General features: G+C 38.4%; 1 protein-coding gene across 4 annotated transcripts in view; it reads right to left on the reverse strand.

Annotated features, from left to right (window-relative positions):
* PRSS38 (serine protease 38) overlaps positions 1-27,265 on the reverse strand; it is a 143,214-nt gene that overhangs the window by 25,354 nt on the left and 90,595 nt on the right. For 2 of the 4 annotated variants that reach the window (XM_082455127.1, XM_082455129.1), the window contains one exon: positions 9,702-9,844. In XM_082455127.1, the coding sequence (XP_082311253.1) occupies positions 9,702-9,844 (143 nt within the window). Of the gene's footprint in view, positions 1-5,672; positions 9,227-9,701; positions 9,845-27,265 lie in introns of those variants that run through there. The other 2 variants (XM_082455130.1, XM_082455128.1) reach the window with 2 other exon arrangements.

Genomic DNA, 27,265 nt, shown 5'->3' on the forward strand with positions numbered 1-27,265 from the left:
ATGTCAGCTGTAGGTTTGTCACATATGGCCTTTATTATGTTGATGTATGTTCCTTCTATGCCCACTTTCTGGAGAATTTTTATCATAAATGGGTGTTGAATTTTGTCAAAAGCTTTTTCTGCATCTATTGAGATGATCATATGGTTTTTGTTTTTTTTTAATTTTGGCATCAAAATTTAGGTTTACTTGTGTATCTTAGAAGTTTATTTTTTTTAATTTTTAAATTTTTTGTTGTATGTTCAAATTTTTTTTTTAAACATCTTTATTGGAGTATAATTGCTTTACAATGGTGTGTTAATTTCTGCTTTATAACAAAGTGAATCAGTTATACATACACATATGTCCCCATATCTCTTCCCTCTTGCGTCTCCCTCCCTCCCACCTAGAGGGGTGGAATAGGGAGGGTGAGAGGGAGGGAGATCATATGGCTTTTATTCTATTTGTTGATGTGGTCTCTTTGACTGATTTGCGGATATTGAAAAATACTTGCATCCCTGGTATAAATTCCACTTCATCATTGTGTATGATCCTTTTAATGTATTGTTGGATTCAGTTTGCCAGTATTTTGTTGAGGATTTTTGCGTCTATGTTTCTCAGTGATATTGGCCTCTAATTTTCTTTTTTTTGTGGTATCTTTGTCTGGTTTTGGTATCAGGGTGATGGTGCCCTCATAGAACAGTTTGGGAGTGTTCCTTCATCTGCAAGTTTTTGGAACCTTTTCAGAAGGATATGTGTTAACTCTTCTCTAAATGTTTAGTAGAATTCACCTGTGAAGCCATCTGGTCCTGGACTTTTGTTTGTTGGGAGTTTTTTAATCACAGTTTCAATTTCAGTACTTGTGGTGGTCTGTTCATATTTTCTATTTCTTCCTGGTTCAGAGATTGTACCTTCCTAAGAATTTGTCCATTTCTTCCAGGCTGTCGATTTTTTTGGCATACAGTTGCTTGTAGTAGTCTCTTATGATCCTTTGTATTTCTGTGGTGTCCGTGGTAACTTCTCTTTTTTCATTTCTAATTTTATTGATTTGAGCCCCCTCCCTTCTTTTCTTGATGAGTCTGGCTAAAAGTTTATTACTATAAAACTCTTAGAGGAAAACATAGGCAGAACACTCTCTGACATAAATCACAGCACTATCTTTTTCGATCTGTCTTCCAGAGTAACGGAAATAAAAACAAAAATGAGACCTAATTAAATTCAAAAGCTTTTGCACAGCAAAGGAAACCATAAACAAAATGAAAAGACAACCCACAGAATGGGATAAGATATTTGCAAACGATGCGACCAATGAGGGACTAGTCTCCAAAATTTACAAACAGCTCATGTGACTTAATTGCATAAAAACAAACAACCTAGTCAAAAAATGGTGACCTAAATAGACATTTCTCCAAAGAAGACATACAGACCGCCAAGAGGCACATGAAAAGATGTTCAACATTGCTAATTATTAGAGAAATGCAAATCAAAACTACAATGAGTTATCACCTCACACAGTCAGAATGGCCATCATCAAAAATCTACAAACAATAAATTCTGGAGAGGGTATGGAGAGAAGGGAGCCCTCCTACACTGTTGGTGGGAATGTATATTGGTACAGCCACTGTGGAGAACAGTATGGAGTTTCCTTAAAAAACTAAATAGTTACCATATGATCACGCAATCCCACTCCTGCACCTAAATCTGGAAAAGATGAAAACTCTAATTTAAAAAGATACCTGCACCCCAATGTTCATAACAGCACTGTTTACAATAGCCAAGATATGGAAGCAACCTAAATATCCATCAACATGTGAATAGATAAAGAAGATATGGTATATATATAACAATGGAATATTAGTCATCCATAAAAAGAATGAAATAATGCCATTTGCAGCAACATGGATGGACCTAGAGATTATCATATAAGTGAAGTAAGTCAGACAGAGAAAGACAAATATCATGTGGTATCATTTACATGTGGAATCTAAAAAAAAAATGATACAAATGAACTTATTTACAAAACAGAAATAGACTCACAGACACAGAAAACAAACTTAAGGTTGCCAAAGGGAAAAGGCGGGGAGGCATAAATTAGGAGCTTGAGATTAACAGATACATACTACTATATATAAAATAGATAAACTGCAAGGACCTACTGTATAGCACAGGGAACTATATTTAATATCTTGTAATAACCTATAATGGAAAAGAATCTTAAAAGAATATATATATATATATATATATATATACACATATATATCTGAATCACTTTGCTGTATACCTGAAACTAACACAATATTGCAAATCCAGTATGCTTCAATAAAAAATAAAAATAAAAAATATGTTCTGGGCTTCCCTGGTGGTGCAGTGGTTGAGAATCTGTCTGCCAATGCAGGGGACACGGGTTCGAGCCCTCATCTGGGAGGATCCCACATGCCACGGACCGACTAGGCCCGTGAGCCACAACTGCTGAGCCTACGCATCTGGAGCCTGTGCTCTGCAACAAGAGAGGCCGCGATAGTGAGAGGCCCACACACTGCGATGAAGAGTGGCCCCCGCTTGCCGCAACTAGAGAAAGCCCTCGCACAGAAACGAAGACCCAACACAGCCAAAAATAAATGAATAAATAAATAAATTTAAAAAAAAAAAAGGATAGAGCCAAAACTTTAAAAAAAAAAAGTTCTAACTAATAATAGTTGTAGGCCATAAGAATAATAGATGGCAATATATGGTATTTCTGTACACTAGCAACGAATACTCCAAAATGCAATTATGAAAATAACTCAATTTACCATAGTATCAAAAAGAACAAAATACTTAGGAGCAAACAAACTTATGGTTAACAAAGGGGATAGTGGGGTGTGGGGGAGAGATAAATTGTAATAAATTATAATGGAAAAGAACCTGCAAAAGAATGTATATTGCTGTACACCTGAAACTAACACAACACTGTAAATCAACTATACTTCAATTTTTAAAAATTGAGCCCTTATCTTATATCATATACAATAATTAATTCAAAATGGATTAAAGACCTAAACATAAGACCTTAAGCTAATAAAGTCCCAGAAGAAAACGTAGGAGAAAAGCTTTATGAAATTGGATTTGGCAATGATTTTTTTTGGATATGACACCACAAGTAAAGGCAAAGCAAATATAGACAAATGGTCTACACCAAACTTAAAAAGTGTGCATCAAAGAGCATAATCAGCAGAGTTAGAAGGCACCCTATAGAATGGGAGAAAATATTTGCAAATCATATATGTGATGAGTTAATACCTAGAGTATACAAAGAACTCTTATAACTCAACAAAAAGAAACAACCTGATTTTAAAAATCAGCAAAGAGTTAAATAGACATTTCTCTAAAGTTGGTATACCAATGGCCAACAAGCACATGAAAAGATGCTCATTAGAGAAATGCAAATCAAAAACAATGAGATACCACCTCGCACCCATTAGGATGCTTGCTATCAAAAAGCAGAAAATAAGTGTTGGCAATGGAATAGCTTCGGCTCAATAAAGGAAGGAAATTCTGACATATGTTACAACATGGATGAATCTTGAGGACATGCTCAGTGGAAGAAGCTGGTCACGAAAGAACAAATGCTGTATGATTCCAAGAACAAATGCTGTATGATTCCACTTATATGATCTTATAGCAGTCAAATTCATAGAGACAGGAAGTAGAATGAGGATTGCAGGATTGGGGGAGGGGAAGTGGAGAGTCATTAATAAATACAGTCTTAGTTTTACAAGATGAAAAGATATGGATGTTGGTGATGGCTGCACACAAGATGAATGTATCTCATACCACTGAAATGTACACTAAAAATGGTTAAGATGGTAAGCTTTATGTTATGTGTATTTTGCCACAATAAAAAATCTAAAAAAGTAAAGAGGCAAACCACAGAATTGGAAAAAATATTTGCAAATCACATAAAGGATTAATATTCAGAATATAAAAACAATGCCTAAAACTCTACAACAGAAAGCAACCAAATAAAAAATGGGCAAGGTGTTTGAATAAACATTTCTCCAAAGAAATGGCCAATAAACACATGAAGAGATGTTTAACATCACTAATAATTAGGGAAACATATATCCAAACACAAGACTACACATACATTAGAATGGCTATTATAAAAAATCAGAAAACAAGTGTTTTCAAAGTTGTGGAGAAGTTAGACCCCTTGTACATTGCTGTTGAGAATGTAAAATGGTGCCCCTGCTGTGAAAACAGTATGGCAGTTCCTCAAAAAATTAAATATAGAATTACCATATGATCCAGCAATTCTACTTCTGGGTATATACACAAAAGAATTGAAAACAGGACTCAGATATTTGCACACAAATGTGCATAGCAGCATTATTCACATTAGCCAAAAGGTAGAAACAACCCAAATGCCCAATGACAGATGAATGGACAAACAAAATGTAGTGTATACATCTGATGGAATATTATTCACTCTTAAAAGGAATTAAATTCTGGTACAGATTACAACATGGAAGAACCCTGAAAACATTATGCTAAGTGAAATGTCAGACACAAAATGACAAATACTGTGTCATTCTGCTTATATAAGTTTCTTGGAGTAGCAAATTCATAGAGACAGAAAGTGGAATGGTGGGTTCCAGGGACTAGGGAAGGAGGGAATAAGAGTTATTGTTTATTGTTATTGTTTAATGGGTAAAGAGTTTCAGTTTCAGAAGGTGAAAAAGTTCTGGTGATGAGTAGTGGTGATGGTGGTACAACAATGTAAATTGAACTTAATGCCACTGAAATAACTGTACACTTTTAAATGGTCTAAATGCTAATTTTTATGTTATGTGTATTTACCACAATAAAAAAAGAAAAAAAGTTTAAAACACAACAGTAAGTGGAAACTTTAGTCTTGGAGAACTTACCAAGACATCATAAAAGTTTGACCACCTAAAACCATGTTTAAACATTGGTTGAACCTTCTGGATGTGTGTTCTCTTTGATTCTCTGTAAATATTATTGTGATCATGCCTGAAAAACAAATTCTTTCACATTAGCAGTGTTGATGAACTGCACTCACAGTGGAAGAACATGGGACTTACCAAGATCAACAAATTCATCAAAACAACCTGCTGTGCCCACCCTTCTGGCCCTCTCACTAGGTGTTGTCACTTTCACTTCTGCTATTTCAGTTCATGATTAGAATGTCCTTGTTCTCATAAACTGCTTCGACTCTTCTGTTGTCATTTCCATTCTCTCTCAACTGGTTCTCATGACTGTTATCCTTATTTCCTTCATGATTTTGACTACCAGAGTCTTTAGTTTGCATTTGGATGTAATAAGAGAAGTTTTGTCTCTGAAGTCTTTTCTTTTTTTTCTGGTTTGCATTTTTGGCTTCTTTTTCTCCTGATTGTTGTTTGACTACGTTACTCCCTGCCTGTCATTATTTGCATTTTAATATGATCAATAATACTGAAAAAATGTACAAATTAATTTGATATTAAGGCCTCCACAAGAGCAATTCAAGATGCATTTTAAGTTGCCGCTTTGTTCTACTGAGTGGTGGTCTCTGATGCACTGACATATGTGTGTAGGAGTTGTGTCACTGGAGCACTTACTTTTCCAGGCAGTTTGGCTGCATCTGCAGCCATAGTGTGTTGTTTTTTTCACCAGGAACCAGCAAAACTTTGCCAAGGCAGACCAGGAAGAGGAACTAAGGCATGAAGGTCATCTGGGATGCATGAAGCACTCAGCTTCAATGGCCACTTCACCACTGTGTACTTTAAGTTTTCTGGCCAACTGACACAGGGATTTGAGTAAGTTGTATTTCCTGAACTTCCATTCAAACAGGAGATGTTTGGTGTGTTTACTACTGCACATGCTGCGTTATCAGCTATATTCCTGACAGCAGAGGGCTTCCATCCTGAGCTGTGTGGTAAGAACTAAACTCTCGCTTGCAGACGAGCTTGTGCCTCTGTGCCGCACAGTGCAGGGCCTGAGTGTGCCTGGCAGCATTGCTGCACCCAAATGGCTAGCAATTACTCACCTCTTCACAGAAGGATGTATACCATGTAAATAAGTGCAATGTGGGAAGATGTATCACGCACTGACTCTCCCTTAGCTGGATCCCCAGTGGCCCTGGATGAGAATGAACGAGAGGCAGGCAAAGACATCAAATGCAGTTAAAGTTTGTCTTAACCAACTGCTGTTAAAATACTCAAGTGTTGCAAACATCACAGATCACAATGATGGGAATGCATTGCTCTGGCCCCGAGTGCAGCTTCATCTCAGCTTCACGCCAAGGTGCCTCTTGTCACTCCAAGGCCCTGACGGTGCTTGGCACACAGCGGTGTTCAACAAATATCTTGTGACTGTTGCATGGAATGAATGTGGTTATGTTTTGACTATTAAAAGAATTGTAGTGTTCAATCATTCCAAAATTCCTGGAATAAAGTCTACTTGGTCAGGATGTATACTGTTTCTGGGACCAACTTTATATGGCCATGCCGAATTGCACTTTTGAAAACTTAAATACCTTCAGTGATTTAAAGTGACACATTTCCCATACACTGATTTTCCAACATGTACTTGGGCCCAGTTCTGAGTGTTTTATCCACTGGTGTGTATGCACAGACACAAATTGTCAAGTCTTTATGGCATGTTATAATTGCAGCATCTTTATGGGATATTTTAATTTCTGCTGGGTTAGTCCCCACCATAGCCTTCATATTTAGTTTTATTCCTGGGTTTTCTCACTTGTTTGTGTTTTGATTTAAACTTTGAAATCAATTTATCTAGCTCCAGAAAACACACACACACGCACATTTTGAGTTGATCTGTTCAAGAATATAGGCTGTCTTATCATTCATCCAAATCTACTTTTTCTTTTGTATGTGTGATGTTTTGTTTTGGTTTTTGCTTTTTCCCCAGGAGTATTTTAAAGATTTCCTCATATCTATTTTCACATTTCTTGTTAAGGTCATAGGTATCTTATCTCTTTCGTTGTTATTATAATTGGAGTCTTGTCTTCCATTATGTAACTTCTAACTGGAATATAGACTGATTTTGCCATGTTTTATCTAATGACTTTACCGAATTTTCTTACTATTTGTGGTAGTTTCATAGTTTTCTCTTGGGTGTTCCAGATATGCTCTCTTTTTTATAATAGGAGGTAGTTTAAAAGGCTCTTTTCCATTTCCCTGGATGATTCTCTTGTGCCGCTGTGGTGGCCAATCTTCCAATACGGTGTTAAGGAGCAGGGGATAGAGGAGCAACATTTCTGTGACCCCAACTTCAGCAGAAAGGCACTCAATGTTTCCTTACTAAGGAAAGTGCTAACTTTTAGGCTGAGGTATATATATCTTATTATCCATTGATTCCTTTTTTAAAAGTTGGAAATGGGTTTTGAATTTATTAAACACCTTTTCATTAATTTTATTCTCCTTAGAAAAGCAATTAGTATGGTGAATTATATCTATGGGTTTTCTACTACTTAATCATCTTTGCATTACTGGAATAAATCCTACATGATTATAATGTACTATTTAAAAAATAATGTTGAATTGTTTGTTAATCTTTCATCAGGATTTTTTTTTAATTGACAAGTTGGATTGTCTTAATTGTTTTCTGTGTGATCAGTTTTTGTCTTCACAACACTCTCTTCCCTTGTCTGTGTCTGGAACAACATGGACAGCATTGGGACAATCCTGTGGTTGAAGGCCTGATATGATTCCCAAGGAGGCCATCTCAGCTAAGGACTTTTACTAGGATGGAGAATTTTTTCTTAAATTTCCCCATTTCTTCTATGGAAACTGGTCTCTAGTCTTCTGTCTCTACTGAGGTTAGTTTTGGTAAATTAGTTATTTCCTAAAAAGTGATACTTTTCATTTTGAATTTATTTATATAGAGGTGTACAATATCTCTTATGACTTCTTAAATTTTCTGTGCTTAATTGTCATTTCTTGTTTTGTGTATTTTGGGTCTTACATTATATCTTTTTTGTGTGTGTGTGGCTGCGTTGGGTCTTCGTTGAGGTGCGCGGGCTTTTCACTGCAGTGGCTTCTCTTGTCATGGAGCATGGGCTCTAGGTGCGCGGGCTTCAGTAGTTGTGGAGTGCAGGCTCAGTAGTTGTGGCTCACAGGCTCTAGGGTGCAGGCTCAGTAGTTGTGGTGCACGGGTTTAGTTGCTCCGCGGCATGTGGGATCTTCCCAGACCAGGGATCGAACCCGTGTCCCCTGCATTGGCAGGCAGATTCTTAACCACTACACCACCAGGGAAGTCCCCTCACATTATATCTTGATTATATTCATGATTTCTTTTCCTACTTCTTGATTTTTTTTTTTTTCAAAATCTCTATTTCTAAAACGCTAGTTTTAGTGTTTTCTGATGTTTGGCTATTGATTTCTGCTTTTATCTTTTTTAGTTTCCTTTGTGTGCCTACTCTCAGCTCATGTTTTCTATTTTCCAAATTAGATGTTTGAATATTTAAAACTCTTTTATATTGATAGGTCTAAGTTTTTAAGATGACGACCTTCCCTTTGCCCTGGCTTTGGTCACACCCTGGATTCTATATCCAGACACCAGGGTTTGTATGGCTATCCTCTCTAGAGATGCTGCAGTTTGGTTTATCCTTCTCCTCTCACCCTTCTGCCTGTCATTCTGACAAGGCAGGGTGATGAACATACTCTGTGTGCATGAGGGAGCCTGCACTCTGGGTAGAAAGATGAACATAGGACTTCTGGGACACTTGCTTTGTAAATATTTAATATCTTACCAAATCTCAGGTGCCCAGAGCACTCAACCAATGTGCTCTGCTCTCCCATGTACCCCCGCCCTTCTGTGATGAGACCAGCCTCTGCCTTCCTGGGTGTGGCCCTGGTCAGCCTCCTCTTGGACCTCGCATGTGGGCCTGGCTGATTGCCCTCACCGTGCTCAGATGTGTGAAGACTTGGGCTGGAGCTGGGTAGGAACAGAGGCATGCAGCCATGAAGAAGCTGGATGAGGGCTGTGGTCCTTACAACATTGACAGGACAGTCAGCGAGGTCACAAGGACATTGATGGCAGCCCCCGGAGCGGAGGAGAGGGTAGGGAGTGGCTGAAGAGGTAAGGGTGTGTTTTCTACGTGATGACGAATCCATTCTGAGAAGAAGGAGACTCGGGCATAAACTGCAGGATACGTAGGGTACGTGCAACCATGCCCCCAGCTCACTACTCCAATTTGCATCCAGGTGTGGTTGAATTCACAGACAAGTGGGCCCCCAGAGTCACCCTGGAAAAAAGAGGAGTTTCTTGTGAACTGGGAGTTTGGGGCCTCCTGCATGAGGGTGGCCCAATGCCAACACTGTGGGATGGGGCCAGGATCCTGCCACTCACGCAGCCCCAGCTTGTCGGTGGGGAGGCCCTGCTGCAGGCAAGCAGTGCTCACTGCACTGTCCTGCTAGTAGAGGGCGGGTGCTATGGAGTGACAGTCAGCAGGCATGGCCCCTGGGCAGACGTGGAGCCCGGGGCTGCTCTGGCCAGCACTGGGTCCACAGGGCCTGACTGAGGCCTGTGTTCCATTTGCACATAAGCTACCTTGTGGCCTCCCGCTCAACCCATGGCTGCATGGAGATGTACTTCTGATCCCCACAGGAGCCAGGTGGTCTGGAACCACCTACCCAACTGGCAGAGGTGCCCCCGGCTTAAAGCAGATGGAAGATCTGAAATCCCTGGGCTTAGCCTCCCGCCCCCACAGTGGGTCGTACCTCACATGCAGTCTTCATGTCCCTGAGGTCCCCGGCACACAGCATGTCCGGCAGAATGTACGACGTGTGTCCATAGAGCAGCTGGCATAGGGGCAATGGGATCAGAGGCAGCTGCACCTCCTGCAGCTTGTCTGAAGTGTCTCCTGTCAGAAAGGAGTGCTGGCCCAGTGAATGGTCTTCTCACACCTGTTCCGCAGGGCACACCAAGCCCCAAGGCCTAGTGGGCTCACACTGGAGCGCCTTCTCTTGCTCCCACCCTCCACATGGCCCCTTTCTCTGCACTGGGGACTCAGGCTTTGGTCAATAAAGTTTAAATATGTGTCACATGACACTTCCTAAGAGAGATGTAAGAGCCAGGACTTGGTTCAGCCCATTACATTCCCATTGCCGTGGCTCAAGTGCAAACAGCTCCATCAGCTGAGTCCCTGGGTGAGAGTGAGCAGATGACACAGAGTGTGTGCAAGAAAGTAGCCTCCAATTCTTGTGGGTTGTCACTCCATGTGTCCTTGTCTATGCCAATGGATATAGTAATTGCTCCCAGAAAACTTGCACTTTCCTGACCAATGTGCAAGTGGGCCTGCTCTGCCTGGAAAGGAGCTGTTCTCACAGGTTAAAGACTCATCCAATTGGGTATCAAGTGGGGGCATATATTTGGGGATGGCATAGTCTGCGGTAGGTGGGGAATCAGTTTTAGAGCTAATGAATGTGTACCTCAAGGAAGAAAATGGGAAGCAGAATATCAGCAGTGTTTGCGGTTGCTGCTGTGTTGGCAAGTTAATATCAGGAGAGGAGCCATGGAAGAATTAGCTGATTGCAAATAGGAATGCAGAGCAATAGAAGGAGTCAAAAAACTCAGGGTTGGGGATGCAGGAGAAGCAACACAGTAAAATGCAGTTAGGAAATACTTTTAACTACTAAAAGTCAGCTAAAAATCTACCTGAGGCCTTTCATTGTGCCCACAGTGGGGTGACTGGGAGTGAACTTCCCTCTACCATAAGCTAGCAGTAAACATGTCTACCCAGCAGGCAATTATTTCCCATTGGACCTGAGTCAGGGCAGGGCTGTGGCCCCTGAGAAAAGAGAACAGATGAGGCAAGGTCTACGAGGGCCCCATCATCCTGCCTGGGGCATACTCCAGGCTGTGGCATGAGGAGGAGCACAGGCAGCTGGAATCCGCAAAGGCAGATGCCAGAAGGAGGGTGCTCCAGAGAGAAGGACCCTAGAGGGAACACAGGGGGCCTCAGTGCCCCCAGTCTGCCATTGGACCCCGAGCCATGTGTGCAGAATGTACAATTCCACAGGAAGGGCAGAGTGGCCAGGTTAGACTTCACAGTTCCCAGAGTCAAGAGTCAAGAGTGGAGAGTCTTGTGGAGCAACCAAGACATTGAGTGAAAACAGTGTAGATGCAGGGTAAAATATCCCTGTCATGCTTACACAGATGCCAAGGCCCAATGGAACCAGGTGGACAGAGGGCCAGAATGATGAGCTCTGCACAATTATTAGCACAGCACAAAGGAAGAGGTATATCACAGAAGTGAAAGGGAGAAGTCAGCTAGCTGTAGTTTCAATGAGTTCTTCAATTGTGGGCTAGTGTGCCAGTTCAGAATGATGAGAAATCAGACAAGAGGAGGATTGCACTCACTGGTAGGTCTTTCCCTTAGGTCTCCACTAGCAGCTCATGAAATATACTCGGGGTACGGCAGGGATCCACAGAGAGGGCACCTCAGTGCAGGTGTTCAGAAAATGACCACATACCACTGGGGACCTGTAAGAACACAGCTTCCTTCCCTACTCACATGTGGAGCAGAAGTCTTCTACTTGTTGTGTGTGTGTGGGGTCACCACATACTCCTGCCCTCAGGACCTGGTACAGGTGGACTATTCTGGAGGAAGAGTAGAAACAAGCCCAACATCCATGGAAAATCTGAGGTGCCAAGAGCCCACATCAGTAACATGAGAGGTCTGCTACCATGAGGGCAGGGTCTAGATCCTCTCAGAGCCATCACAGATACAAAGCAGAGGTTAGCTGCCCCAAAGGTAGAGTACTGGTGCACAGAGGTCCATTTCCAAATCTAAGACCCACAACTCTGCCTGAGGCTGAGGCTGGATCAGGGGATCAAGTTTCCTCCTTCTCAATAGCAGCCTAGTAATGAATACCAAGAACAGCAATTTTCTTCTGGAGGGCAGGCAAAATGTGCTGTGGGTGTACAGAGATGTGAAGTGAAGGGTGAAGCAGGAACAGAGAAACACCCCAGGTCTCAGACAGAGCACAACATTGCAGCAGCCCACCATGGAGGGACCTGAGGCCTCTGGTGCTCTGAAGTCAGTAAGAGCAACAACAGAAGCCACAACCCAGCTCAAGTTCTCACTAGCCTGAATCAGCCCTGCCCCACCCTACTAATGCTTTGGCAGAAGAAGAGGAATGCCTATTTTGGGGTACAGAGACTTTAGTCTTAAATATTCTTCTATAATGTCTAACATTCAACCAAAAATTAAAAGATACACATATATACACACACACATGCACAGACACAAAGGTATGGGGAAGGCGGGAATAAAACACTGGACCGACTGTCAAGAGATAAAACATTGAACACAGTCAGGCCCAGAGATGACCAAAATGTTGAAAGTATATTTAAGGAACATTAAAATAACTATGATTAATATGTTGAAGAAATTATTAAGAAGTAAACAACAAGCATGAAAAAAATAAAGAATTTAAGCAGAGATATGGAAACTATAAAAAAAAAAGGACCAATTGGAAATGCCAGAAATACACATTATCAGAGATTAAAAAATTACTTCAATGGGTGTATCAGCAGACTGGACACAAATGAGGAAAGAATCAATGAATGTGAAGATAGGTTAATAGCTATTACCCATGCTGAAACACAAAAGGAAAAGAGTGGGGAATAAAGCAAAACAGAGCACTTAAGAGCTGTGGGACAATAGCAGTATAACATATGTGGAATTATTCCCAGAAGAAGAGAGTACAGGGGATAAGAAATATGTGGAGATATAATGGCCAAGAAATTTCCAAAATTAAAGACTATAATAACCAGAGATTCAAGAAGTTCAGAGAACCCCAGGCCAGAATAAAACAATCAAACACATACACCTAGAAACATCATAGTCAATGGAATTCCCTGGTGGTCCAGTGGTTCGGACTCTGCCCTTCCACTGCAGGGGGCATGGATTCAATCCTTGGTCAGGGAAATAGGATCCTGCAGGCCGCATGGCTCAATGAAAGAAAGAAAGAAAGAAAGAAAGAAAGAAAGAAAGAAAGAAAGAAAGAAAGAAAGAAAGAAAGAAAGAAAGGAAGGAAGGAAGGAAGGAAGGAAGAAAGAAAGAAAGAAAGAAAGAAAAAGAAAGAAAGAAGGAATCATAGTCAAATGGCTGCAAAACAAAGTCAAGGAAAATCCTGAAGACAGGGAGGTGGGGAAATATTTCACACAGAAGATCATGAATAAGAGTTACAAGTTTCTCATCAAAAACTATGCAAGCCAGAATAAAATGAAGCAGCCTCTTGCAAAGCAAAATAAAACCAGAAAACCGTCTACCCAGAATTCTATATCTAGAATTATCTTTCAAAACTGAAGGTAAAATAAAGACTTCTTCAGACAAAGAGATCTGTAACTCTTATTCATTGCTGACAGTGCAAAATTGTACATACATTTCGGAAAATCCTTTGTAGTTTCTCAGAACTGCATAAATAAGTAAACACATTGTCATGTATGCCCCCAAGAGCAATGAAAGCACATATGTAGAGAGAGTTGTAAGAGAATGTTCATAAGAGTTTTATTCACAATAGCCCCAAACTGAAGCAACCCAAATGTCAGTCAACAGAAGAATAGACAAATGAATTTTGGTATTTATGTGATTAAATATTCCTCAACAATAAACAAAAAGGAACTAATGATACATGCAAAACATGAATAAATCTTACCGACTATATTGAGCAAAAGAGTACTGTAGTTCCATTTATATAAAGTCCAAAAACATAAAACATTAATGGGGACAGAAATGAGAACAATACTTACCTTAGAAGAAAGAGTTTGGCTGCAAAGCAGTAAGAGAACTTTTTGAGATGGTGAAAATGTTAAATGTATTGATTTGAGAGTTTCATGAATGTTTATACAGAAAAAGAAACAATTCCAAAAGCTAAAAAAAAAGACCAGAGAAGCTCACTGAAGAACATTCAATGAAGAGTTGAGTGAGTGGGAAACGGTGTGGTCTTGTGAGCTGAGTGTCAGAGAGTTCTTTTGTTGTTGCTGGTAATTTTCAGAGGTTTGCTGGTGTGGAATAGGAGAAGAGGGAAATAAAGAAGAAATATGTATTGTATTGAAGTCAGAACCCATGTAATGTTATCTAAGCGACCTAAATAAAGATGGGGCTACTTTCTAGTTATTTTTGGTTTCTTGGCCTTGATTGAGAAACTGCAAAACTGCATTAGGTGGCCCTAGGGTTACTTGGACCACTTTTGATTTGTGCATCCTAGGGCATGTTCTTGCATTCTAGATGGTTCTCTCACTGAGTTCTGCTGAGGGAAGGCCATAACACTGTGGTTGTATCTTGAATGAAGGGTAAGTCAGGCCCAGGGTCTCATACAGGATGAAAAGATATATAAAGGCAGCTTCCAGTTAGAAGAGAATGGAACCTGCCACTCTTTTATTTAGGTCCAAGCTTCCCAATCTGTGGCCTTAGTTCCTGAGGGGTAGTGGATTCTATTCCCTGGAATCCATATATATACCATGATTGTCTGTGAGAGATTTGTGGAGAGGATCCTGGGAGATAGCCAAGCAGGAAACACTAGGAATCTGTCTCCCACCAGGACAACTGCACTGGCAGAATTGGTCTGATGTAAGTATTTTGGAACTCTAGAATCTGTTGAAGGCTTGGAGGGTAAATTGCAGTCACCTTTAGTCAATTTCAGCTCTTAGCACAGTAACAGCTACACACCCCCACCCCTGGGACAGGCGGCTGTACACATATTCCTGGAGAGCTTGCACACAGCATGTGAGATCCAGGGTGAGCAAAGAAGACCCTGTCCTCTGTATATTGGGGATCTGTGCTTTGATTGCTGCTCTGATCACAGAGGTACACACAAAGAGGGAGGCAGCCATTGTTGTTGCACCTCTCCCAATTGTCACAAGCACCTCCTGCTCCAGCTGAAGTGACTTCTAGGGAATTTATGGGGCCATGGCCCTTTTCTCCCTTCATTTTTCACTTTTCTTCTTTGGGATCCAGACATTAAAGACTAGGACATTCAAAAGCAACTGAATATATGGGGAAAATTAGAAAGTAACCATGCATGCCCAGGTAAAGGTTGAGAAAAAACATAAGATCTCAACCTCAAACTGGTCCTCTGCACAGAGACAGCCTACAACAATCACTAACACACACAAATTTTTCAAAACCCAGCAAACCCTGGGTAAGGGGGAGGATCTGATTTCCATAGCTACCACATTGTTAGATTAAAATGTCCAGTATTCGACAAAAAACCACAAGACATACAGAGAAACAGGAAATGGCTCAATCAAAGGAAAAATATAATTAACAGAATCTGTCCCTGAGAAAGACATAAAGGCAGATATATTAGATAAACTTTAAAACATGGTCTTAAAGACGCTCAAAGAACTAAAAGATGTGGAGAAAGTCAAGAAAATAATGTGTGAGCAAAGTGGAACTATCAACCAAGACAGAAAATCTAAAAACAAAACAAAAAGGAACTCTGAAGCTGAAAAGTCCAATGACTGAAATGAAAACTTCACTAGATGTATTCAAAGGCAGCTCTGAGCAGGCAGAAGGAAGAATCGGTGAACTTGAAGATAGGACAATGGAAATTATTGAGGTTGAGGAACAGAAAGAAAAAAGATTGAAGAAAATCAAACAGAGCCTAAGGGACTTGTGGGACACCATCAAGAAGCCAACATACACATTATGGGTGTCCCAGGAGAAGAGAGAGATAAAGGGGCAGAGAGAGTATTTTAAGAAATAATAGCTGAAAATTTTGCAAATTTAATGAAAGACATAAATATAAAAATCCAAGGGGCTCAACAAACTCCAGGAAAGATGAATTCAAAAGGATCCGCACTGAAACACATTATAATCAAACTTTCAAAAGCCAAAGCCAAAGAGCGAATTCTGAAAGCAGTAAAAGAGAAGAGAATCATCACATACAAGGGATCCTCAATAAGATTATCAGTGTATTTCTCATCAGAAACTTTGGAGACCAGAAGACAATGGACAGATATAGTTAAAGTGATAAAAGAGAAAAACTGTCAAACCAAGAATTTTAATCTGGCAAAACTGTCTCTCCAAAGCGGGGAAGAACCAAGCTATTCTTAGAAATTCCTAGACAAACAAATGTAGAGTGGGTTTGTGACCACTAGACTTGCCATGCAAGAAATGCTCAGGGGAGTATTGCAGGTAAAAAGAAAGGACACTAGACAGTAACTTATAGGCATATGAAAAAATGAAGATCTCAATAAAAATAAATACATTGTTAGTGATAAGAGGCAGTATTATTGTAACAATGTTTTGTAACTGCACTTTTTGTTTTCTACATGATTTAAAAGACCAATGCATTTAAAAGAATTGTTAGTTTATGTTTGGGGCCACAAAATGTATATGATGTAATTTTGTGACATCAACAACCAAATTGGCTGTGGGTGGAACTCTAAAGGAGCAGAGTTTTTGTATGTTATTGAAGTTAAGCTATTGTAAATTCAAATTAGAATGTTAAAGGTAATCCCCAAGATAATCACAAAGAAAATAGCTATAAAGTATACACAAAAGGAAAGAAAAGAAATTTAAACATTTTACTACAAAAAATCAACTAAATACAAAAAAATAGTCATGCAGGAAATTAGAGACAAAAAAGCTATGGGGCATATAGAAACCTAGTACCACCATGACAGAAGTAAGTCCCTCCTTATCAATAATTACTTTAAATCTAAATAGACTTAAACGCTCCAATCAAAAGACAGAGATTTTCAGAATGTATTAAAAACACATGACCTAACTATATGATGACTACAAGAGTCATTTGAGATCCAAAGGCACAAACAAGTTGAAAGTGAAAAAATGGAAAAAGATAGTTCATGCAAATAGTAACCAAAAAAGAGCAGGAGTGGTTATTCTAATATCAGAAAAAAAATAGATTTTTAAATCAAAAAAGTTTATAAGAGACAAAAAAGGACATTACATATTAATAAAAGACTCAAAACAGCAAGAAGATATAACAATTATAAATATTTACATCAAAATATATGAAGCAAAAACTGACAGAATTCAAGGGAGAAATAGAAAGTTCTACAATAATATTTGCAGACTTCTATACCTCTCTCACAATAATGGATAGGACAATCAGACATAAGATAAACAAGGAAACAGAGAACTTAACACAATAAACCAACTAGATATAATAGACATATACAAAACATTCCACCCAACAACAGCATAAACATTTTCCTCAAGTACACGTGGGACATTTTCCAGGAGAGACCATATTTTAGGCCACAAATTAAATCTCAATAGATTTAAAAATATTGATAGGATGAAAATTTCATGACATTGGATTTGGCAGTGATTTCTTGGATATGACACCAAAGGCACAGGCAACAGAAGAAAAAACAGACAAACTGGACTTCATGAAGATTTAAAAATTTTGTACATGAAAAGACACTATCCACAGTTGCCTTTTTAAGGCAACCTATGGTCTAGGAATAAATATTTGCAAATCATATATCTTATAAGGTACTAGCATCCAAAATATATAGAAAACTCCTAAAACTCAACAACAAAAACACCCAAACAACCCGATTCCAAAATGGGCAAAGAACTCAAATAGACATTTCTCTGAAGAAGACATATGAATGGCCAATAAACACATGAAAAAACGCTCAACATGCACATCAAAACTGCAATGAGATACCAGTCCACACCCATAAGGATGGCTACCATCAAAACACAGAAAACAACAAGGGTTGGCAAGGATGTGGAGAAATTGGAACACTTGTGCACTCTTGGTGAGAATATAAAACGGTATAGCTACTATGAAAAACAGAATGGAGGTTGCTCAAAAAATTAAAAATAGAATTACCATTTGACCCAGTATTTCCATTTCTGGGTATATACCTAAAGAATTGAAAGCAGGGGCTAAAATAGCTATTCCTACATCCATCTTCATACCACCATTATTCACAATAGCTAAAACATGGAAGCAGCCCAAGTGTCCACTGACTGATGAATGGATTACCAAAATGTGGTGTATGCACATTATGGAATATTATTCAGCCTTCAAAAGGAAGGAAATTTTGCAGGCCTAAATAGACATTTCTCCAAAGAAGACATACAGATGGCCAACAGGCACATGAAAAGATGCTCAACATCGCTAATCATTAGAGAAATGCAAATCAAAACTACTGGTGTATCACCTCACACCAGTCAGAATGGCCATTATTAAAAAGACTACAAATAATAAATGCTAAAAAGGTGTGGAGAAAAAGGAACACTCCTATACTGTTGGTGGCTTCAGCCACTATGGAGAACAGTACGGAGGTTCCTTAAAAAACTAAAAATAGAGTTACCATATGATCCTGCAATCCCACTCCTGGGCATATACCCAGAGTAATTCGAAAAGATACATGCACCCCAATGTTCATAGCAGCACTATTTACAATAGCCAAGACATGGAAGCAAACTAAATGTCCATTGACACATGAATAGATAAAGAAGATGTGGTATATATACACAGTGGAATATTACTCAGCCATAAAAAGAATGAAATAATGCCATTTGCAGCAACATGGATGGACCTAGAGATTATCATATTAAGTGAAGTAAGTCAGACAAAGACAAATATCATATGATATCACTTATATGTGGAATCTGAAAAAAAGATACAAATGAACTTATTTATAAAACAGAAACAGACTCACAGACATGGAAAACAAACTTATGATTACCAAAGGGGATAGTGGGGGTAGGGGGAGACCAACTGAGATATATATACTACTATATATAAAATAGATAAACAAGGACCTACTGTATAGCACAGGGAACTATATTCAATATCTTATAATAACCCGTAATGGAAAAAAATCTGAAAAAGAATATATATATATATATATATATATATATATATATATATATATATATATATATATATATATATATATATATATACATACATAGTTTAATGGGTATAGAGTTTCAGATTTACAAGATGAAAAGAATCCTGGGGATGGATGGTGGTGATGGTTGCACACCAATGTGAATGTATTTAACACCACTGAACACTTAAAAATAGTTAAGGTGGTAAATTTTATATTTTGTGTATTTTAACACAGTAAAAAAAAAAAAGGAAGAAAGATTTGTGCTAAGAAGTTTCCTCAAATGAGAAGACCCAAGAGGGTCAGGATCATAAAGCAGATACAAGTTACAGTGTTCTAATTTCCCTATTTGAGAGATGTTTACATAGGTATGCATTATATTATTATAAACAAACATAAAGAGGATCACGTATGAACCAATGAATAATGTGTTTTGAACCAAGAATTAGGATGACTCCCATTCTCTGCCCCTGATGGCCAAAGAAAGCAAGATAGACAGATACCAGACATATGAAATGACACTGGATGTCTGATAAGGGAGAGAGGACTGGGATGAATTTGGGAAAGGTCTCCTAGGATGAGAGTACCATGGAGAATGCATATGATCTGGGCCTACAGAGATCGTGGGTGTGCATCCCCCCATCCTCCTGCAGAGGTTGGGGTGCAGACATTTGTAAGATAAACCTGGGGGACGAGAAATATTGCTAGGAGATGAGTGGTCCTGGTTTCAGAGTAAACTGAATTTGAGCGTTGGGTCAATCATTTCCTGAATGAGGTTAAAAATGAGACTATTGAAAAGTATGCTGGAGGATTACTGAAGGTTTAAAGCAACAATAAAGTCAATATAGTGTGCAGAAGTAAAATATAGAACAATAGCATAAGGAATTGAAGGGGGAAATGGAGTTATACTATGTTAAGTGTTTATCTGTTAAGTAGTAAACTATAAATTGAGGGGAAATGAATTTCATTAATGAATCCAATTCTCCATACTTTCCTACATATATGCCCTTTGCCATATGTCTTTGCAGTCACTCCCATTGAGAGGTATAATGTATTTTCTCAGTCCTTAGGTCTGAATTGTACCACATGACATGCTTTGTCAATGGGATTTGAGCAGACGTGTTGCAAGCAAAGGCTTCAAAAAGTGTTGTGTTTCTCTCATAATTCAAAAAGAGTCATGTACCACAATGTTCATTGCAGCACTATTTACAATAGCCAGGACATGGAAGCAACCTAAGTGTCCATTGACAGATGAATGGATAAAGAAGATGTGGCACATATATACAATGGAATATTACTCAGCCATAAAAAGAAACGAAATTGAGTTATTTGTAGTGAGGTGGATGGACCTAGAGTCTGTCATACAGAGTGAAGTGAGTCAGAACGAGAAAAACAAATACCATATGCTAACATATATATATGGAATCTAAAAAAAAAAAAAGGTTCTGAAGAACCTAGGGGCAGGACAGGAATAAAGACGCAGACGTAGAGAATGGACTTGAGGACACAGGGAAGGGGAAGGGGAAGCTGGGGCGAAGTGAGAGAGTAGCATTGACATATATACACTACCAAATGTAAAATAGATAGCTAGTGGGAAGCAGCTGCATAGCACAGGGAGATCAGCTCGGTGCTTTGTGACCACCTAGAGGGGTGAGGTAAGGAGGGTGGGAGGGAGATGCAAGAGGGAGGGGATATGGAGTTATATGTGTACATATAGCTGATTCACTTTGTTATACAGCAGAAACTAACACGACATTATAAAGCAATTACACTCCAAAAAGATGTTTAAAAAAAGGTGTTGTGTTTCTCCACCACTGCCTGTGGACATTTTCTGGCCAGCCTGCTGGACAGTGAAAGATGCATGAATCAGAGTCTAGCACTCCAGCTCAGTCTGTCACAGGCCAGCCCATAGAGAGACAACCATCAGATACACAGGCAAGCTCAGCCATAACCAGCAGGACCACACAGCTCAAGACCTGTACATGAAAAAGGGTTGCCAGTCTGGGCTAAAAGGTAGTGTGATGTTCGAAATGTCGAAAAGGCTCTGGGCCCCAGGAGAGGCTGGGAAATTTGCTCAATGTGGTATTTTTCAAGGCCCTTTTGAGAAGTAGCCAAGGAGCAGGATATCTCAGAGAACAGTGCCAAGAACCATGGAAAACAATGAGTCATTCAAAATCTTAGCAGGTTTATTGTAGAAATTGGGGAACTAATTTTAAAATTCATATGGAAATGCAAAGGACCCAGAATGCCCATGATAATCTTGAAGAAGAGAAACAACTGTGGAGGATGTGTAAGACCAGACTCATCATAAAGTTATGGTAAACACAGCACTGTTGTACTGGAGAGATCCACGTGGCAGAATAGTAAGCCTGGAAGTAGACCCACACACATAAGGTCACAAGATGTTTGACAAAGGTGCCAATACAGGTCAGTGGAAAAAGGCGATATTCTTTACAAATGGTGCTAGAGCAAGTGAATATCAATATAGAAAAAAGTGAACCTTGTTTTTCTTCCTCACATCACATGCAAAAAATTAATTTTAGATGGATCTTATAACTAAAGGTAAAAATTAAACTCATAATGCTTCTAGGATAAATGGAGAAATTATCTTCATGAGCTTACAATAAGCAAGTCTTCATAAGCAGGATACAGAAGACCCTACATATAAAAGAAAAAAGAACAAGCCATAGTCTAGCAGAGAATATTTACATACCTATCAAAGTACATGTGTCTAGAATATATTAAAACTTCTACAAATCATAAAACCTCAAGAAGCTATCACGACACAATCATCAGCATAGCTAAAGTGAAAAAGACTGATACTATCAAGTGCTGGCAATGATGTGGAGCAACTAGCACTCTCATACATTGGTGATGGGAATATAAAAAGTCACAACCAGTTTATAAAGCTGTTTGGCAGTTTCTAATAAAGTTAAATTTACCCCACCCTATAGCCAACACATTCTATTACCAAGTATATCCCCAAGATAAGCAAGTACGTATGTTCACAAAAGGACTTATACAATAATATTTGTTGTAGACTTTTTCATATGACCTAAAAACTGGGGACAACTCAGATGTCTATCTAAAGGAATATGGATAAAAGAAATTTTGCCAAGTTCATACAATGGAAGATTGAATGACAGAAAAACAAGACGACTACTGATATGAACAACAATGTGGATGAATCTCACAAACAGTAGGATTAAGGAAAGAGAAAAAAGAATACATGCTACATGATTTCTTAAACATGAAGTCTAAGACAAAGCATATCTAAGAATCCATTGCCAAATCCAAGGTCATGAAGATTTACTCCTATGTTTTCTTCTAAGAGTTTTATATTAACTCTTAAATTTAGGTTGTTGACCCATTTAAAATTTTGTGTATGGTGTGAGATGGGGGTCCAACTTCATTCTTCTGAATGTGGATATTCAGTTGTCCCATCATCATTTGTTGAACAAACTATTCTTTCCGCATTTAATGGAGTGGCACCCTTGTCAAAAGTCAATTGGCTATAGATGTATGCATTTATTTCTGGGCTTTCAGTACTATTCCACTGATCTATATATCTATTCTTATGCCAGTACCACATTGTTTTGATTATTGTAGCTTTGTAGAAAATTTTGAAATCAGGAAGTGTGAGTCTTTCAACTTTGATCTTTTTCAAGACTGTTTTGGCTATTCAGGTTCCCTTCCAATTCCATAGGATTTTGAGGATCAGTTTTTCCATTTCTGCAAAATGTTGGAATTTTGATAGAGACTGCACTGAATATGTAGATCACTTTGGGGAGTGCTGACATCTTAACAATATTAAGTTTTCCAATTCAGGAACGTGACTTGTCTTTACATTTATTTAGGTCTTGTAAAATTTCTTTCAGCAATGTTTTGTAGCTTTCAGTATACCAGTCTTTCACTTCCTTGGATAAATTTATTTATAGGTAATTTTCCTTTTGGATGATATGGAATTGTTTCCTTAATTTTCTTTTTCAATTGTTCATTAATGTGTATAGAAACTGATTTTTGTGTGTGTTGATCTTGTGCCCTGCAAATTTGTTGAATTTGTTTATTGTCTGTCATCTGTGAAGAGAGCTAGTTTTACTTCTTCATTTCCTATTTGGATGCCTTTCATTTCTTTTTATTGCCTAATGTATCTGTCTAGAGTCTGGTACAATACAGAACACCAGTGGTGAAAATGAGCATCCCGTCTTGTTCCTGATATGAGGGGTAAGTTCTCAGTCTTTCTTCACTGAGTATAATGTTAGCTGTGAGTTTTTCATAAATGCCTTAAATCATCTTGAAGAAGTACCTTCCTATCCCTAGTTTTATGAGTGTTTCTTTAAATTATGAAAGGCTGTTGGATCCTGTCAAATACTTTTTATCCATCATTTGAGATTATCATACGGTTTTTTTCCACTTTTTAATGTGGTATATTACATTGACCAATTATTGTGTGTTGAACCTCCTTTGTATTCCAGGAATAAATCTTACTTTGTTGTAGTGTATAATCTTTCTAATATACTGTTGGATTCAGTTTGCTGGTATTTGGTTGATGATTTTTGCATATATATTCATGAGGGATAGTGGTCTGTGATTTTCTTTTCTTGTGGCATCTTTGTCTGGCTTTGGTGTCTGCGTAATGTTAGCCCCATAGAATGAGCTCCTCTCCTATTTTTTGGAGAATCTGAAAATAATTGGTGTTAATTTTTCTTAAAATGTTTGGTAATATTCACCAGTGAAGTCATCTGGTCCTGGACTTTTCTTTGTTGAGAGGTTTTTGAATACTGATTCAATCTTTTTACTTGTTATAAATCTATCCAGAATTTTTATTTTTTCTTGATTCAGTTTTGATAATTTGAGTGTTTATAGTAATTTTCCCATTTCATGTAAGTTATCTAATTTGTTGACATAGAATTCATTGTAGTATTATCTTATAATCCTTTTTATTTCTGTAAGGTCAGTCGTGATGTTTCCTGTTTTATTTCTGATTTTAGCTATTTGTACTTTATCTTTCTTTTTTTGTGTGTGTGGTCAGTCCAGCTAAAGTTTTGTTAATTTTGTTGATCTATTCAAATAAGTAACTTTTATTTCATTCACTCTAATTTTTTCTATTTTCTATTTCATTTTTTTCTGCTCTAATCTTCATTATTTCCTTCCTCTTGCTAGCTTTGGGTTTAGCTTGTTCTTTTTATAGTTCCTTAAGTCATAAAATGAAGCTATTTATTTGAGGTCTGACTTCTTGTATAGCTATAAATTTCCCTCTGAGCATTGATTTCACTGCATTCTATAAGTTTTGGTAATGTGTTTTTGTTTTCATTCATCTCAAAATATTTTCTAATTTAATATGTGATTTCACCTTTAATCCTTTTTTGTTTAAGAGTTGTAACATATTCTTTGGAAATAAGGAAAGTAAACCTAATTGAAAGAAGTATAATGCTAGGAATAAAGAAATTAGATTAACATGTGCATAAAGCCAGATAAGCATGTCCTGTATAAAACAACAGTAAAAGAGAATAATCTTGATTGTATAAAAAATATGGAATGAAAATACTGGAAAACAGTAACATACAAAATGGAAGTAACATATGAAATAATAAAACATATATATGTTTATATTTATAAATATATGAAACAGGGTATTTTTTCCTTTGGATAACATGTATACCTGAACATACATGAGTATATATGTTCATAACTCATGTATGTTCAGGTATGCATGCTAAACATTTAAGAAGAGCTACAAGAAGATTAAAAATTGGAAATTTAACTTGCAGAACAGTAGAGAGTAAAAAAGTAATATAGAAAATCAGGGACTTCCCTGGTGGCGCAGTGGTTAAGAATCCACCTGCCAGTGAAGGGGATGCAGGTTCGAGCCCTGGTCTGGGAAGATCCCACATGCCACGTGGCAACTAAGCCCATGTGCCACAACTACTGAACCTCCATTTTAGAGCCTGCAAGCCACAACTACTGAGCCCGTGTGCCACAGCTACTGAAGTCCACATGCCTAGAGCCCATGCTCCACAACAAGAGAAGCCACTGCAATGAGAAGCCCGTGCACCACAACGAAGAGTAGCCCCCACTCTCAGCAACTAGAGAAAGCCTACATGCAGCAACAAAGACCCAACACAGCCAAAAATAAAATTAATTAATTAATTTAAAAAAAGGAAATCAGTCTATTGGAAAGGGAGAATGACAGGGAAAATATTTAAAAGAAAGCAGCAAACAGACAGTACAAAATAATAATTTAGAAATAAGTCTACACATGGGATTTCTGGCTAGGATGGAGTGAAGATGTCAGCAAACCCTTTCTCCAATAAACAAGTATAAAACTGAACAAAATTATTTTAAAAAATTTCAGGGCTCCATAGGTCAAACAAAAGCAAAGGAAACTTGAGAGGTGCTTATTCATGAACAACTGGTGGAACTTTGGGTAACCATGGCAAAAGTCTGACCTAGTTGTCTGGGGCTTCACCACCCTTGACACCCCTCTATCTCTGCTCTGTCACTGTGGTAGTTTTACCTTGGTAGGGCTGGCTGGGAAAGCAGTTTTTCTGCCAGAGGGAGAGAACTTGATTTGGAGGGGACAGCTAAAAAAACCCAACACTTTGTACTGTCATTTAAAGTATCTAGATTTGTAGGAAATGAGTAAGGAAGACCTAAAGCAGTGTTGGTCTGAGACTGTCATTCTGGGTGGGGTGAACAGTGTCTCTGAAGGAAATTTATGGGGACTCTGGAAATAAGAGAGCAATAGAAAGGTTAGATAAATCTCCACTGATCCCTGGGATGACTGTGTAACTATATGTATAAACATGGAGGCACAAGTGGGCTCAGTGAAAAGTAAAAGCTGAGGCAGACTCAAGAGTCACACAGACTCTAAATGTGTTCACCAGCCTCCACACAAAACCCACCGTCAAAGGTGGAAGCCTTAGAAGTTTGAGATGCCCAAATCATTGGCTAATCAATGAGATATTAAGACACAGTGGTGACACTTAGGAAGCCAGAATAAAAATAATAAGTATAAGAATCAAGAATAAAAGAATGAGCACAGACCTCAGCAACTACAAACTACAAGAGAGATTCTGCAAACTAAGTCCAGGCAAATTACTCAAAACAAAGCAAAAGAAATCAAAACCTTCAGGGAAAATCAGAATCCAAAGTTCTTACAATGTTTCATGTATGCCCAATTTTCAACAATAAAAATTCTATGCAAAAAATAGGAAAGTATGACCCATATTCAGGAAAAAACACGTCAATATGAAGAAGCTCTGTGTGGTCCCAGGTGTTGATTTTAGTTGATAAATATTTCAAAACAGTTGTTATAAGTATGTTTAAAGAATTTTTTTAAACTACATTTAAAAAGTTAAATGAAAATATCATGATAATGAGTCAACACATAGGGAATCTTAGCAGAAATACAAAAACTATTAAAAAAAGAATAAAATGGAAATTCTAAAGTTGAAAAGTTCAGTAACCAATATTAATAATTCAGTAGGTTGGATCAACAGAATATATGAGATAGCAGAAAAAATAATCAGTGAAATTGAAGCTAGATTAGTAGAAGTTATCTAATTTAAAAAATAGAGCATAGACTTCCCTGGTGGCGCAGTGGTTAAGAATTTGCCTGCAAATGCAGGGGAAATGGGTTTGAGCCCTGGTCCGTGAAGATCCCACATGCTGTGGAGCAACTAAGCCCATGTGGCACAACTACTGAGCCTGCGCTCTAGAGCCCACGAGCCATGACTACTGAAGCCCACGTGCCCAGAGCTGTGCTCCACAACATAGACAAGCTACTGCAATGAGAAGCCCGTGCTCTGCAATGAAGAGTAGCCCCCGCTCACCACAACTAGAGAAAGCCCAAGAGCAGCAATGAAGACCCAACGCAGCCAAAAATAAATTAACTCATTTAAAAAAAAGAATAGAGCAAAAAAAAATGAAGAAAAGTGAACAGACCTTAGAGACCTGTGGATACCATGAAGCACATCAACACACATGTAACAAGACTGCCAGAAAGAGGGGAAAGGAGAGAGGTGAGAAGAGGAGAGGAAAGAGAGAGAAAGGGAGGGGGAGAGGGAGAGAGAGAAGTGCAAAAAAAAAAAAAATGGAAGAAAATGTGGCCCAAAACATCCTGAATTTGATGAAAAAGAATCTTCATAGCTGAGAATCTCACTGAACCTCAGGAAAGATAAACACAAAGAGATACACATCTAGACACAATATGATTAAACTCCTGAAAGCCAAAGACAAAAGAAAATCCTGAGATCAATAAGAGAAAAGCAACGAATTACATTGTGATAAACAGTATGGTTAATAGCTGACTTCTCACCAGAAAGCCAGAGGCAGTAGAACAACAGACTCAAAGTGTTGAAAGAAAAAACCCTTCAAGGAAGAATTCTGTATCCAATAGAACTATCCTTCAGACATGAAGGTGAAATCAAAATATTCCAAGATAAAT

Source organism: Balaenoptera physalus (genome assembly GCF_965194825.1).
Source record: "Balaenoptera physalus genome assembly, chromosome: 3".
NCBI classification, from domain to species: Eukaryota; Metazoa; Chordata; class Mammalia; order Artiodactyla; family Balaenopteridae; genus Balaenoptera; species Balaenoptera physalus.